The sequence below is a fragment of the Acomys minous genome, assembly GCF_964271855.1.
Source record: "Acomys minous genome assembly, chromosome: 6".
In the NCBI taxonomy this organism is placed as follows: domain Eukaryota; kingdom Metazoa; phylum Chordata; class Mammalia; order Rodentia; family Muridae; genus Acomys; species Acomys minous.
Window position 1 is genome coordinate 124,128,776 of NC_140487.1, and position 16,004 is coordinate 124,144,779.

The 16,004-nt window shown below is 53.6% G+C and overlaps 1 protein-coding gene across 5 annotated transcripts in view; it reads left to right on the forward strand.

The window, feature by feature from the left end:
- The window catches only part of RERE (arginine-glutamic acid dipeptide repeats), a 337,601-nt gene extending 327,155 nt beyond the window's left edge, over positions 1-10,446 (forward strand). For 4 of the 5 annotated variants that reach the window (XM_084786701.1, XM_084786704.1, XM_084786702.1 and 1 more), the window contains 10 exons: positions 441-533; positions 916-1,115; positions 2,209-2,370; positions 2,658-2,771; positions 2,959-4,310; positions 4,420-4,642; positions 5,290-6,010; positions 6,921-7,067; positions 7,503-7,707; positions 7,932-10,446. In XM_084786701.1, coding sequence (XP_084642827.1) covers positions 441-533; positions 916-1,115; positions 2,209-2,370; positions 2,658-2,771; positions 2,959-4,310; positions 4,420-4,642; positions 5,290-6,010; positions 6,921-7,067; positions 7,503-7,707; positions 7,932-7,965 — 3,251 coding nt within the window. In that variant the 3' untranslated portion in view covers positions 7,966-10,446. The remainder of the gene's footprint in view (positions 1-440; positions 534-915; positions 1,116-2,208; positions 2,371-2,657; positions 2,772-2,958; positions 4,311-4,419; positions 4,643-5,289; positions 6,011-6,920; positions 7,068-7,502; positions 7,708-7,931) is intronic. The other variant, XM_084786703.1, reaches the window with a different exon arrangement.
- Positions 10,447-16,004: the final 5,558 nt, after the last annotated feature.

A 16,004-nucleotide genomic window follows, 5' to 3' on the forward strand; every position in this document is an offset into this window, starting at 1 on the left:
TACAAACCTGAGGGAAGCACTGGTGCTTCTCAGTTCTGTCCTAGGCCGGAGCTCGCAGCAGTGTTCTGGGCTGTGTTTAGTGAGGGCCAGAAGCCATCCAGGTTCAGCAGGACAGAATTCCAGATTGCTTAGATGTACCAGGAAGGCAGTGTAGGTACACTGCTACCATTTCAGGTTCACCAGATTGACTGTGCTGACCACCACAGAATTCAGGTGTGACATCGGCCCCCCACCCCAAAACCCCAAAGGCAGGGTAGGACCTTTGAGTACAACCCTCACACACACAAGCTCTTTGATCTGGTGACAGATCCTGAGGAATTCAAAATGAGCCTCTGACCAATGCTGTTACTGTAGCCTATAGAATTATCTTACTAGTATCCTCATTCCCAGCTCAACATGACGGTGTCTCTTTTGTCTCCACTTTCGCCCTCTTCGTGCAGTGGACCTGAGTTCAGCCAGTGAGGATGACTTCGACAGTGAGGACAGTGAGCAGGAGCTGAAGGGGTACGCCTGCCGTCACTGCTTCACCACCAGTAAGTGGCCTCAAGGTGCCCTCCGTGCAGGGAGCCAGGTGCTCATTCCTGGGCTGGGTGAGGCTCTGGGCTGCCAGGCTCAGAATATTTTTCCTGATTTTGCTTCCCTGTTGAGCAGTCAGAACTATACTGTCTTACTGGGTAGGAGTGGTTCATACAAAGTTAGGGAGGGTTCTGTTCCTGGGAAGTGGCTGCCATCTTAAAGGGGTGGCTACATGGGACTAGGCAATGGATGCCCTTCATCATCTTTGGGTTGCCTAGGGAACAGGCATCCATCCCAGCTCTTGTGACTCAGGGTCAAGTGGAGCCCACAGAGGGCCCCTCTGCTCAGTTGTCTCCAGAGACAGGTGGTTTCCAGTATTGCCCACTTCCCCTCATGTAGCCTCCAAAGACTGGCACCACGGGGGCCGAGAGAACATCCTGCTGTGCACCGACTGTCGTATCCACTTCAAGAAGTACGGGGAGCTGCCACCCATCGAGAAGCCTGTGGACCCCCCACCCTTCATGTTCAAGCCTGTCAAGGAGGAGGAGGATGGGCTCAGTGGGAAGCATAGCATGAGGACGCGGCGGAGTCGGGGCTCGGTGAGCTGGGGGCTCAAGCCTACCAGGGACTCAAGTAGGAGATGGTTTAAGGCAGAAATACACTCCCTTGGTGGTATCGCTCTCCCTGAAGGCAGTAGCCTTGCCTGTGGACTTGGGGTCATGGAGTTTTAGGGAGCTTGGTGTTAGGAGGAACTCGTTGGTTTTGGTTTATAGGCCAGTGCCAGCTCCCCAAGTACTTCGGAACTCACTCTCACACACACTCTGTCTCTCTCGTGCCTTGCCCCCCACCTCACCCCACCCCCACCCCCCTTGCAGGTTTTCCCAACATTTACATAGGTTCTTAGTCTGGCCATGGTGGCTCCTGTCTATAATCCTAGTACTTGGAAAGCTGTGGCAGAAGGATTGCCATAAATTCAAGGCCAACCTGCCTGTATGTGGTGGTGCACACATTTAATCCCAGCACTTGGGAAGCAGAGGCAGGTGGATTTCTGAGTTCTCCATCAACCTGATCTATAGAGCCAGTTCCAGGACAGCCAGGGCTACATAGAAAAACCCTGTCTTGGGGGGAAGAAAAAAAAAAAAACCCAAAGGAACAAACAAACAAAAACTAGCAGCGGTTGCAGCTTTTTTTAACCTTGGTTAGAAATGTGTCTAGGACCATGGGAGGGTCTTTGAGTCTCAGGCCTATGAACACTGAGGGATCTTTCTCTCCAGCACTGACCCCTCTGAGGGCCTTTCTGGCAGGTGGATAGAATAGCCCATTCTGACTCACTGAGCTCTGTGGTTTTACAAAAGTGTGTTGCAGCTGTGAGAGTTACACTGCAGTGTTTAACAGCCTTGAGTGACTTCTTGTCCTGTTTGATTAACTCCACAAATGTTCTATGGTGTGGTCTGGTGATTGTGGCAAAGTCAGCAGAGAAAGTGTGTGGTACTTTAACGTAGACAGTCAGCTGACTTCTCCGTATCCTTCAGCGCCCTGCTCGTTTCTGAGATAGTCCCTCAGGATATGTTACTGGGTTTGAGTCAATTTATGAACATATCCTTCATCCTACCTTGCTTGTGGCTAGGCTTAGGTGGGCATCTGTGGGACCTGGGGATCCGTTCTTACCATCCTTTGGTTTTGGAGGGGCAGATGTCTACACTACGCAGTGGTCGGAAGAAGCAGCCCGCCAGTCCTGATGGCCGTGTCTCGCCCATCAATGAAGACATCCGATCCAGTGGCCGGAACTCCCCCAGTGCTGCTAGCACTTCCAGCAATGACAGTAAAGCAGAGACAGTGAAGAAGTCAGCCAAGGTCAGGGGCTGAGGGTGCAGTGGGGGCTTCCTGGTCCCTCCCTCATCTAGGGATTGACGTTGCCCCGGCTTAGGAACTAGAGAAATGGAGGTACCTCTGCCAAGTTTGCCAAGGCCCCAGAAACTCAGAGTGGAGTGGTTGGACAGGCTCCTAGGAAGAGTTGTCATCCCACAACAGCTGCTCCTTTGGGCTGTTAGTGGCCCTTGGATAACATTCTTGCTTCTGGAGAGGAGCTCAGAGTGAGGAACCAGGTCCACAACTCAACCCCTTCTCTGCTTCCGCTGCAGAAGGTGAAGGAAGAGGCTGCTTCCCCTCTGAAAAGCACCAAGCGCCAGCGGGAGAAGGTGGCCTCGGACACAGAGGATACTGATAGGACCACCTCCAAAAAGACGAAGACTCAGGTGAGTCCTGACACACTGACACCCCACCACCACCACACTCCAGTTCAGGTCCTCCTGGGGAAGGCAGTACCTAACTTCTAGGAAAGAAGAGTTTGGATCCTGCCTGACTCGCTGCTGTGTCCCACGCTAGCAGCATGGGCAGAGCTCTGTCTCTTAGTGCTTCCATCTCTTGTTTCTCTGGCTTTAGGAGATCAGCCGCCCCAACTCTCCCTCCGAAGGTGAGGGGGAGAGTTCGGACAGTCGCAGTGTCAATGATGAGGGCAGCAGTGACCCAAAAGACATCGACCAGGACAACCGCAGCACATCTCCCAGTATCCCCAGCCCTCAGGACAATGAAAGTGACTCAGACTCGTCAGCACAGCAGCAGACAGTGCAGGCCCAGCCCCCAGCCTTGCAAGCTCCCAGTGGAGCTGCCTCGACTCCCTCCACAGCTCCTCCAGGAACACCCCAGCTTCCCACCCCAGGGCCCACACCCTCTGCTACTGCAGTCCCTCCACAGGGCTCGCCTGCAACCTCACAGCCCCCTAGCCAGACTCAGGCTGCAGTGGCACCTGCGGCCCACACCCACATCCAGCAGACACCCACCCTGCACCCCCCTCGGCTGCCCTCACCTCATCCTCCACTTCAGCCTCTGACTGTACCACCTAGTCAGAACTCTGCACAGCCTCACACCCAGCCCTCCCTGCATGGTCAGGGCCCCCCTGGCCCTCACGGCCTGCAGGCTGGACCCCTGCTACAGCACCCAGGGCCTCCTCAGCCCTTTGGACTTCCTCCCCAGGCCCCCCAAGGTCAAGGCCCGCTGGGCAGCTCCCCAGCAGCAGCTCATCCTCACACCATGCAGCTTCCAGCGTCTCAGTCAGCACTGCAGCCCCAGCAGCCCCCAAGGGAACAGCCCCTGCCTCCTGCCCCCTTAGCCATGCCTCACATCAAGCCCCCACCCACCACACCAATTCCCCAGCTTCCAGCACCACAGGCCCACAAGCACCCACCTCACCTCTCAGGGCCCTCACCTTTCTCCATGAATGCCAATCTGCCGCCCCCTCCAGCTTTGAAGCCCCTCAGCTCACTTTCCACACACCACCCTCCCTCAGCCCACCCTCCACCCTTACAGCTTATGCCACAGAGCCAGCCCTTGCCCTCTTCCCCTGCCCAGCCCCCTGGGCTGACCCAGAGCCAGAGCCTACCACCTGCTGCTGCCTCCCATCCCCCCACCGGCCTCCACCAGGTGCCCTCCCAATCCCCGTTCCCCCAGCACCCTTTTGTACCTGGAGGCCCCCCTCCCATCACCCCACCCTCCTGTCCCTCCACTTCCACCCCTCCCGCCGGGCCCAGCAGCTCATCACAGCCGCCCTGCTCTGCTGCTGTTTCTTCTGGAGGCAATGTTCCGGGGGCGCCATCTTGCCCACTCCCTGCTGTGCAGATCAAGGAGGAGGCTCTGGATGAAGCAGAGGAGCCAGAGAGCCCTCCTCCGCCCCCCAGGAGCCCATCTCCTGAGCCCACTGTAGTGGACACCCCCAGCCATGCTAGCCAGTCTGCCAGGTACTAGTTCTGAGGGATGTGGGCCCAGCTGGGTGTAGGTGGACTGGGTGGAGGCGAGGAAGGGTCCAGCCCTCAGCAGGAGCCCCAGCCAGAGCTGCCCCTTCTCTAGGTTCTACAAACACCTGGACCGGGGCTACAACTCGTGTGCACGGACAGACCTGTACTTCATGCCTCTGGCTGGATCCAAACTAGCCAAGAAGAGAGAGGAGGCCATTGAGAAGGCCAAGCGGGAAGCTGAACAGAAAGCGCGAGAGGAACGGGAACGGGAGAAAGAGAAGGAAAAAGAGCGAGAACGGGAGCGAGAACGGGAGCGGGAGGCAGAGCGCGCTGCTGTGAGTCCTGAAGGGACCCGACATGCAAGTGGGCGGTGGCTGGGGTTTATCCCAGGCTGTTGGCATGTTCTCTAGGTGCCACTGGCACCCGTGCTCCTGCTTTCTGAAGGCCATAAGACATTGCCTGGCAGTCGAGATTCTGACTTGATTGATGGGCCTGTCCTTTCTGTGCAGCCTATAGGTTTGTGCCTCCTCCATAATCCTGGGGTGTCAGAGAGACTGGAGGGGGTGACTTGGGAGGAGACCTAAGCATGGGAGCGAGGGGCTATGCAAGGGCGTCCTGCTATGGGATAGGGTACCTGCTTGATCGGGAGGTATGAGGGAATCCAGAAGTGTCATGTGAGACTTCATAGTAGGTCTCCTGGCCCATGCGTCTCCCTGGTACACAGCTGCTCCCATTTGCACAGGTGCACACATGCCATCCGAGATACGAGGGGAACAGGCATGGCAGGCACAGTCATAGTGTTGTAGTGGGGCTTAGGCTGTTTTGGTGCCTCGACCTGGCAAAGGTCCCCTGTCTCTATGTTGAGGTGAAGAGACTAAATTGGCCTGGCACTGGAAAGGACAAGGGCCCACCTCTGTGGTGAACACCAGTCTTAGATCCCAGGTGGCTTGGCACCATCCTCATACCCTCTTTTCTTTTGCAGAAGGCATCAAGCTCAGCACATGAAGGCCGTCTTAGTGACCCTCAGCTCAGTGGTCCAGGTCACATGCGACCCTCCTTCGAGCCACCGCCGACCACAATTGCCGCTGTACCCCCATACATTGGGCCGGACACGCCTGCCCTCCGGACACTGAGCGAATACGCTCGGCCTCATGTCATGTCTCCCACCAACCGCAACCACCCCTTCTACATGCCCCTTAATCCCACTGACCCCCTGCTGGCCTACCACATGCCTGGCCTCTACAACGTTGACCCCACCATCCGGGAGCGGGAGCTCCGAGAGCGCGAGATCCGGGAGCGCGAGATCCGGGAGCGGGAGTTGCGGGAGAGAATGAAGCCAGGCTTTGAGGTGAAGCCCCCAGAGCTGGACCCGCTGCACCCAGCCACCAACCCCATGGAGCATTTTGCCAGGCACAGCGCCCTTACCATCCCTCCTGCAGCTGGCCCCCACCCGTTTGCCTCTTTCCACCCGGGCCTGAACCCTTTGGAGCGGGAGAGACTGGCGCTGGCAGGGCCTCAGCTGCGGCCTGAAATGAGCTACCCAGACAGACTGGCAGCCGAGCGCATCCATGCTGAGCGCATGGCGTCACTTACCAGCGACCCCCTGGCACGACTGCAGATGTTTAACGTCACTCCACACCATCACCAGCATTCACACATCCACTCCCACCTCCACCTCCACCAGCAGGATCCTCTCCACCAAGGTGTGCACCCAGTTCAAGAGCAGGGCTGCTCAGGAAGCTCCCCGCCACCCTACCCCAACCTACAGTCTCAGGAAGCTGCTGCACCTGGTCCTCCTGCAGCAACAAAACCTTTGGGGAAGCCTGGCCCAGTGCTGTGGGTGGGGGCAGCAGATCAGGGCTTCTTGTGGCCTTTAGAGCCAAGTAAGATCTAGGTATAGGTGCTAGGCTGCCCAAGTATGCTGAAATGTCTTCTTGTGAGAAACTTAAAAGAAAATCCCTCTCTTCTCACAATGGGATGGGGAGAGGAGGTAAAGGCAGGGCTTCTACTAACTTGGGAGCAGTTCTGTCCTTTGGGCAGAGTTCTTGAATATCTGCTCTCCAGGCAGCTGTGTGGAGACTGGTTTCGGGCAGAGGCAGGCACAGTGGGTACCACTCCCTTCAAAGCCTCATGGGGTTGGTTATGAGGGAGGCTAGTTGTGAGTCCAAAAAATAGGGTAGCACTGAAATCAGAGGGCTACTGCAACAGGACCCTCAAGGGTAAGCCAATGGGAGGGGCCCACAGAGGGCCTGAGGTAGAGTGCTACCTCACCTGGGACCCAGGACAGGAAGGCTACCCAGGGTTACCACACTGGGTTTCTGAAGAGGGAGAGAGACTGCACTAGCAGTGTGTTCTTGGACAGAAGAGCAACCTTAGGCTTGATAGCATGAAGTGGCTGGTCAAGGCTGAGCTCTGTGTTGTACTGTGCTCCCTAAGAGGTCAGGATTCTTTGCAGCCAGGTGACACTTCCCCTGCCTGTGAGCAGGAACCTACTTGGGTGAAAGGGAAGTCACGTGGGTCATGCAGCAAGGAAAGAAAGTGCCAGAGCCATGCACCAGCCACATAGGGACCTATGTCCTTTGTGTGTGTGTGTGTATGTGTTTTGTTTTTTAGGTTCAGCAGGCCCAGTTCACCCCCTGGTTGACCCCCTGACTGCTGGACCTCACTTGGCCCGCTTCCCTTACCCTCCTGGTACCCTCCCCAATCCTCTACTTGGACAGCCCCCCCATGAGCACGAGATGCTGCGCCACCCAGTTTTCGGTAAGCATTCACTGGGCAAGGACATGGACTTCCAAGTGGAAGTTGGGGTTGGGTCAGATCATTAGTTTTTCATTTTACCAACTGTGTATTAGGGTGGGTACCAGGCAGGTAGACTGCCCTGAGGAGGCCGTAAAGATACAGCAGAACAGCCTGGCAGCCACTTGGACTGCCTGGGGTGCAGAGGATGGGAAGGGCTGAGGTCTCGGGAGGAGAAGAGGGGGCAAGCAAGGTTGAGCATGAGGCTCGGGCCTCTGGTGTGGGCCCTTTCCTCCCTTGGGGGCTCTGCTGAGCAGCCGTGCCCCTCTGGAGAGCCTGAGCTGGCAGGGCTGGCTCTGCTTCCTCAGCCAGGTGAGCCATGCTCTACTGGGTACTAACTTCCTTCCTGGTCTGTCTTGATTGCTCTGTCATGGCTACTCCCTTGACTTGTTTTTGTAGCAGAGCCTGTTTTGTGCTTGGCAGGCACCCCCTATCCCCGAGACCTGCCTGGAGCGATCCCACCCCCCATGTCAGCAGCCCACCAGCTTCAGGCCATGCACGCCCAGTCAGCCGAGCTACAGCGACTGGCCATGGAGCAGCAGTGGCTGCATGGGCATCCACACATGCATGGTGGCCACCTGCCAAGTCAGGAAGATTATTACAGGTGAGATAAAGGGAGCCTAGGCTTCTCACCCCCACCTCCTCCCTATTGTGGCAAGCACCAGGGACCTCCCCCTTTTCTTCTGAGAGGGAGGGATGCATGCAAACATGACTTGCCTGTATGAGAGGCTGCTGGGGTGGGGTAGAGCCCATGCCTGTGGGGTTTCACTTCCCTATCAGCTAGCACACCCTGACACCCCTCTCTTGTTTTCTCCCTTTTCCCACCAGTCGACTGAAGAAAGAAGGTGACAAGCAGTTATAACTTATTTATTTGTTAAAGCTGGCTGTGGAAACCCCAGTTCTAGGGGACAGAAACAGGACTTTTACATCCAGTAGGCGCTGCAAAAGCAAAGAGGAATATCATCTAAAGATTTCTCTATATATTTAAAACCCACAACTAAAAACACATCTGCATAATAGTGTTTGTTTGTTGAGAGGATTTCCTGAGACCGGTTTTGGTCTTCCTGCATGACAGTCCCCCAGAAACTTGGTGTGTCCTGGGCTGGACTGACACCCAGAAAACTTACCTGCGATCTTGGGGTTTGGCTTTAGTTCAGTTTTCCTTGATTTCTCGGTAGGTGCTAGAGTCCGTTCACACCCTTCACTGTGCGCGCAGACACTGAGGCATGTGGGCTCTGGAGCCCACAAGGTTTGCAGAGGCGGCATATGAGTTTGGAATCCAAGAGCTATAATTTTTAAAAAATCTTTTATTTTAATACATTGTAGGAAATCTTCATAATTTGAGACGGTTCTGCAGCATGGCTTTTTACATCTGTAAATAAGTAATTTTAGAAGTCTTTTTTTTCCTTCCACAGACGACTATTCTGATCTATTTTTTCCAGCCATGTCACAAAGTGTGAATTCCTACCAGCTATTGACAGAATACAGAGTTGATTTTTTAATAAAAAGTTATATATAATTATCCCTTTAATTAAAGGGAACAGATGGGCGTCTCTAGTTTCAAGCAGGCAGGAGCTTGGGACTAGGTTTGGTCACAGCAGTGAGCATCCAGGGGTTGGCAGGGACATGTTACAGGCTCTTTATTTTGCTGCTTTGATTTCCTTTCTGTCTGTTCCTCGCATGGGCGATGGCAGGCGTGTTTGAGCAAGCCTTCATCCTTATTCATAGGGTTCAGTGTTGACTCTGTGTTCCTGGTGTCCCTGCTGTCCTGTCTCTGGTGTAGAAAGCGCATGTTTACACGTATGTGTCTGATGATAAGTTCCCTTAGAGTTTTATGCACATGTTTAATTGTTCTAGATAAGTTGTCATAAACATTCTAGGAAGTTGAAGAAAATGATGCAGGACATAGCACATGAAGGACCAGGACATGCTTGCCAAAGGAACGTTAGAAATCTGCTCATGTGCATGTGACCGAGCCAAGGGATGCCTGCCATAGCCTGAGAGGCTGCTTTAGAGTGAGGAGCGCCCTGGGGTCAATGTGACTGTAGGTCTGGCCTGTGTCCTGGCCTGTAAAGTGGGCTGTGCAGGTGACCTGCATCCTCCTGGGAAGCCATGTTTATCCTGTGTTTCCTCCTGGAATAGGAATGGGAGTCCTAGTTGAAACAGGTTCCCCTGGGAAGCCCCTCCAGCAGGCCTTGGGGAGCAGAGCCGCCCTAGGCAGAACTGGCTGCTGCCTCAGCTGTTACTGTTGGAACGCTCCCCTCCAGAGCCAAGGAACAGACATCTGTGACCCCTCCCTCAGACTCTTAAGTGCCATTTCCACTCTTGAATGTGGTAGTTGCATCTAGGGACAGCCAGCCAGGGACCATGCTGTGGGTCAGTAGATGAGGTGTGTCCTGGCCCTGTGGAGAGAGGTAGCTGTGGCCAGCCGGGCGCTCACTCTGCTCCAGCCTCCGCGGGTGTGGCAGGGCCTCGTGCTCCCTGGACCATGCATGGGCAGCTGGGATCCATTTGTCTGTTCAGAATGTTCGTAGGGTTTTTTGTTTTGTTTTGTTTTTTAAACTGTTTTTCTCATTCCATTTCTGCCTTAACTTTGGTTCTTAATAGGAGGCAAGCTCAAATTAACCTTTTGTCATCAAACTTCTAGCCGCCTTGGCATTGAAGGCTCCCCCCCTCCCCCCCTCCCCGGGAGTGGTGACATGCCCTCCAGATGGTCTGCTCTGCAGCCCTCTGGACTGAGGACGACCTCTGCCCATGGGCTCTGGACAGGCAGGTCCAGTCTGCACCATGCCTCCACTCCCTTCTCCCCGTTTAAACTGAGTCTGCTGTTCAGTTCACCCTTTATCTCCTTTCCGGCACCCATTTTCCAAAGAGAAAGAGTGAAGTACTTTGAAGTCTGTACTTGAAATCTGTCTGGAAGTGTTTCCTTGTTAGCTTTGAGTTTCTCCCCTGTCCCAAGGTGAAGCGCTAAGTCTTCATTTCCTCCGTGGCCGACTACAGTTTGTTCGGAGGCCCCGGACCTTTGTGGCGTCTCTAAAGCCCGGCCTGTTGGCTCCTTCCGTTTATCTGAACGCTGGGTTTGCTTTCTGTGTTCTGTACGTATCTTGTTCAGTGTCGTCAAGGTTGAGCTTCACGTCTCACTGCAGTGGAGCGGGCGGACATTCTGATGGCTGCATCTCTTTAGATCTCAGAGCTAAATGTATATATGAGTAGTTGGCCATGAGATAACACAGTGTAAACAGTAGGCACCCAGAGAATCGTGACTTCTGTGTTCTCTCCATTTGAGTATTTTGTAATTTTTTTGAAATATTTGTGGACATAAATAAAACCAAGCTACACTACAGCGCCCTGTGTGTTGTCCAGTGCACTGTCTCGTTCTGGAGTGTGGGGAGGGGCACTAGAGTGGACCCTGGAGAGTGCAGACTGGCCCTCCTTAACCTAGAGCGGTTTCTGGAAGCATAGGTCTGTGCTGTCTAGGAGGAAGAGCTGCCTTAGCCAGGCTGCTTACTCTTTGAAACTAAGACTGCCACCCATGCCCACTACTCAGCCTACACTACCACTAGGGTGTGCGGGGAAGAAGCCCCTGCCTGCTGAGGGCAGGGTGGAGCCACCCCCAGGCTCAAGGTACTGTACACCCCGTAAGACAGCGGTTCTCAACCTGTAGGGTCATGACCCCTTTGGGGAAGTCAAATACCCCTTTTACAGGGCTGGCATATCAGACATTTACAATATGATTTGTAACAGTAAAATTACGGCTATGAAGTAGCAACGAAATTTTATGATAAGAGAATCACATAACATGAGGAACTGTATTAAAGGGTTGGAACCATTAGGAAGGTTGAAGCCGCTACTCTGGGGGCTTCCTTCAGAGGATACACACCAGGTATCCTGAAAGGGTGGGTGTGGCCACCAGGGGCCAGGACTCCTGGCAGGTTCCTGCTGTAGCTTCTGATGACCAGGGACATTTCCCCCTGAAAGTTCCTATAGTAAAGCTGTGGTCTTTCTAGATGTGTCAAGTAAGCTGCCGGCTGGGGAGGAAGACCTGGTGACAGCAGGTGCTGCCCACTTGAGGGGAAGAGAATGCAGTGATGTGCATTGATGGCCCTTAAGCAGCTTGGAGACTGAGGCACAGGGATGGACTTGCAGGCCAGCAGGGAGGTCTTGCTTATAACAGAACTGGGTAGCTAGGGATGTAAAGTGGGCAGTGTGATGCTGGAATCCAGAGGGAAGCCGCTCTAAAACCAATCCTTTACTGAGCACAGGCATATGAGACAGAGGAGTCCGATTTAAATGTCAAGGCCCAAGTGTCAGCAAGCTACTGATGCCAAAGTAAAACTGCTCTGATGCACACAGCACATAAGCAAAGGAGAGGAAAACCTTACCATAAACACCTGTGCTCATGACATCGACAGCCACCACGGTGCCCACTGCCTGAACACTACTAGCAAGGAGATGTACACATATTTACATCATAGGTAGACAAATGAAACCTTGTCGTTGGAAGCAAGCTATGTGAAATCTGCAGTGACTTAGGTACAATTGAGCAGACACAGGAAGAAGTGACACCACTGTGTTCTGATGGAATGAAGCTAACAAAACAAAACAAAACAAAACAAAAAAACCTGTCAGCCCTGTGGAAGTAGGTAATAATAGCTGTCACCGGAGCTGGAGACTAGGAAGGTTGTGGGGAGGGAGAGGAAGTTGCTTTCACCGTGGAGTAACTAGTGACAATTGACACTTGTTACAGTTTTGCCTCTGACAAAGTCCAGAGGTTTCTAAGAACCTCTTAGGGATGTGGTTCTTAGGGTGTACAAGTGTCCAGTTCTTAGCTCACAAATGTCTACTAAGGTTTCCCTAAGTAAGGTGTGGACAGTAGGCCGTTAACACTGCCACTTAGCCAAGGCAGAGGGCCTCCATCTGGGTGGATGGCGTAATGTAGAGCCTTCTTGCCTCAGCCTTACCTGTGGCTGCTCTAGTGACTGGTCCCTATGGGGCCCCCAGTCTATCTGTTCCAGAAGTGAATCCTGGGCATGGGGGGCCTGCAGCCCCATTCTGGTTCGTGTATGTGAGCTAAGCAAATGACTTGATACAGTGCGAGGTCCTAGCCCTCCGTCCACATCAGTATGGCTGGGTGCATAGCTTCCCTATTGATAAGCATCCCTAGTCATCTATGCTGAAGGAAATGCCAGAGATTCCACTGAGTAAACTAAGGTCTCAGAAGTGATCCACAGTGCCTTCCCAGGTAGAATCAGAAACATCCAGACTCTATCTACAGCCAGAAGCACTCACCAACAGGGTATAGGACACAAACCAGACAGCAGTCTACCGCCCTCAGGTTCCTGGCCAACCTTGGGAGGTCCAGGTGTGCTCCTGAATCCACAACTTTGAAATCCAAACGGACCGTGTTAGTTAACAGAATTGAGTGAATTGGTCCCAAACCAAGAGTCAGGGAGGCAAGACATACAGCTGGCCACACTGTTGGATGGGTTTCGTGCTTCACTGTACTGCAGCCAGAGTGGGATCCTGGGGTGCACAAAGCAGAGCCTGGTGGTGGTAGGCCATGGGAGCTACAGTGTGGGTCATGAGTGGAGCACATGGCCCCTTCCTGCCTCAGGAGCCCATCCCTTCCCTGTTTCTGCATCAGGTGTCCGGCCCTGTTTCTGCATTGGAGGTGCCCATTTCCAGACTACTCAATGGGTTCGTTTCTGCCCAGGAGTCCCAGCGGATGACATTCTGGGCCCTACCTCTCTACCCCTTCTACCCAGCATGCCTATCACAGCTCTTTGTATTTTGACAAACCAGAGATCCATACTGCAGAAACTGCGTTGTAGACCCCCAGCGCAGCTCTTATTTGGACACCTCAGCTCCTCTCGTTATTAGGCAAGGTCACTAAGTAGGCCTGTGGCTGTTTTTACAGGACAGATGGATGACTGAGTGGATGGGTGGGTGGGCACATCGGAAGAAAGCCCTTTGGCACCTACAAGTGGTTTGCTTATAGATACGAATGGCCAGGCTGTGTCCCTCTGGGGAGCAGCTGTTCACTGCTGACTTCCATCCCCACAGCTTGTCTTGTTCACCATCCTGATGCCGCTCTGGCCCTGGTGGACACTGTCTTTAGGAACTTCTGCCCTGTAGTTTGGCCTCTGGTGAGTCCCAGGGGTGAATTCAGAAAACAAGGTTAGTTGGTTTGGGCTTTGGGGGGTGGGAGCCCAGGGCTGCTATCAAATGGTTATCTCTGTAGCTCTCCTCTTTAGACACTGAGGCAGGACTCACCCTGAACCCAACTAGCCAGGTTCCTACAGAGGCCTGTTGCCCCCTCATATGTGATGGTATTACATGTGGGCCACCATTCCCACACAGCATTTACGTGGGTTCTGGGGAATCCAAACCCTGGTCCTCACCCTGGGAAGGCACTTGGCCTCACTTTACAAGGAGCTGGTAATAGGACCTGCTTGGCTCAGCCAGGACATGGTTTTCTGTGCCTGGCATCCTGATGTGGCTCCTGGGCCCTCTCCACTCCCTTCGATCATCACTGGAGCTCAGCCACTAGTCCACTAACACAACAGAATTTGCTTCTGGTCTGGCCACCAGGTGGCAGTGGCTACAAAGCTAGGTGGCTGTGCTCTGGGGCCACCCTCTAGGGATGGATGAGACCTGTGACCAAGCCCTTGCTGAGGCCATGGAGGTGTGTGCAGCAGCTGGGGAGATGATTTCTAGACAAGGGTGACTGGGACGGTCACAGTGGGACTGACAGGCTGTGCAGGGAGGGCTGGCCCTGTAGATACTGCAACCAGGATAAAGCTTCATCCTGCAGACAGACAGGAGGTTCTTTCCCTACTTTCTCTGGTGTATCTGCAGGGCCTGGTGGAGGTGCACACTGCCACGCTGTAAGTACCCACTGAGAGGAAATGGGTCTCTCCTTACCCCTCTCTTCTCCGATCTTCAATTTAGCCACCTGGCTACACCTCCCAAGTGCTGTGACAACAGACCAAGTTGCATAGTGCTGAGTCTTCATGCTGGGAATCCCCTATGGGTGGTGAGCTCTGTGGCCCAAGAACCTTGGACGTAGAAACCAATTCTCAAGAATCCCTGAGCAGCTCTGCCATGAGGGCCCTTGTGTGCCCAGAAGGTACCCCAGTGCCAGGAGCACTGCCCTCCGATGCTCTCATCTGCTCACACAGGAAAAAGCACTTTAAGCATGGTATGGAATCACGCACGTAAGTTCTGAACCAAGGAGAACCTATGGGACCTAGGGGTGTGAATTCTGGCCTGTTAGAACCTGCCTCCATTCCCATGAAGCCTTGAGGCCCAATATAGTGAGTGTTAGGGTACCAGCTGACCACATCCCTAACATCCCTTGATGACCCAGGCAGATGGGAAAGAAAATTATTGAGCATCAAGGCATCTATCCTTGAGGCCAAGTGTAGGGTTCACGGCACTTGAGATGATGGCATTTCTAAGATGCACAGGGCAAGGAGGATAGTTCCTACTTTTATCAGCATGGTTTTAGTTTGGGCTTTGGTGGCCTCAGCGGGTTAGAGGATAGAACCCTCCTTCTCGCCTTCCATTAACTGACAAGTTCACTAAAGTGAACTAGAAAACAAACAGTGAAGAGCCTGGAAAGCCAACTGGTGTAGGGTGGGGCTCTGCATGCAGCGGTTGCCCCACTGCCCCCTGCTGGGAGCAGCCTGAAGTGCAATCCTGGCTTCTGCTCCAACCTGGGTCAGGCACAGTGCAGACACTTTCAGGAAGGAGGCTCACAGCCACCCTATGTGAGAAAGCAATGTGTTTACATATACATGGAAAGTCTGAGGATTTGACAAGCTAACACTAGCTGCATCTTCCCTACTTGTGTGGTTTTCAGACTGGAGCAGGTCTGGGAAAAAAACAACCCAGAGCAGAGGATGGTGGCTCAGCACCACATTCTCTCGCGGAACCTGACTGCTTGTGTGGTTGGGCATCTGAGGAGCCTGAGCCTGAGAAGGCACTGGAGCTCAGAGCACAGAGTAGGGGCTGGGGTGGGTAACCACAGAAAAAGCCAGGTGTGATGACGTGTGCTTTTAATCCCAGCGCTAGGGAGGCAGAGACAGGAGGGTCCCTGGAGTGGCTGGCTGACTGGCTGGCCTAGCTGTTGACCTCTGGCCTCCACGTACATGCACACGTATGTACATGCACACATATACACTTTTTTTTTTAAACACAAAAGGTACAATGTCAGAACTTGAAGGCAGAGATAAGCCTTACTAGTTCAAGGAGATGGTGTGATGGTGTGGATGGGTCTGAGTATGTATGGACAGTGCTTGAACATGTACAATGTCTGTGGCCTTGATGCTGGGGCAGGATGGGAGAAAGTCAACTTGGAAGACAGGCTGGGGCCTGGTTAAGCAGGAGGCGATGGCAGCAGGCTCCTGTTGCTGCCCGAGTATCAGGGTGTTTGGACAAGAGCTAGACTGAGGCCAGAAGATGAACCAGAGGGCAGGGCACAGAAAGATGCTGCATCCTGGAATCCAAGGTAGGGGCGAGGGTGGCTGTGAGCCAAAGGAAAGGCGGCTTAATCATTCCACAAAGGCCATGGGTTTCTGTTCAACTGGCCTTTAGAGCAAGCTGATGGGCTCCATGATGCTCAGACTCTTCAGTGCTGGGCAATGGACTCAAGACCATAGCATTGGTAGAGACCATGCACTGGGACACCAGGGGCCACATGGCCACACCAGGCCCAGTGCATTAGGTACCATAGTGCCCTTTCCCCAGCTCTCCCCACACAACCAGTTAGTAAGCAGCAGGATAGGATAGGGGCATCTCTAAGGAAGCCTTGAGCAAGCCAAGATGTTGGGTGGTAGAAGATGACAAGAAGTCTCATGAGAAGTCAACTCTCCTCTCTCTCTCTCTGTCAGTAAGATG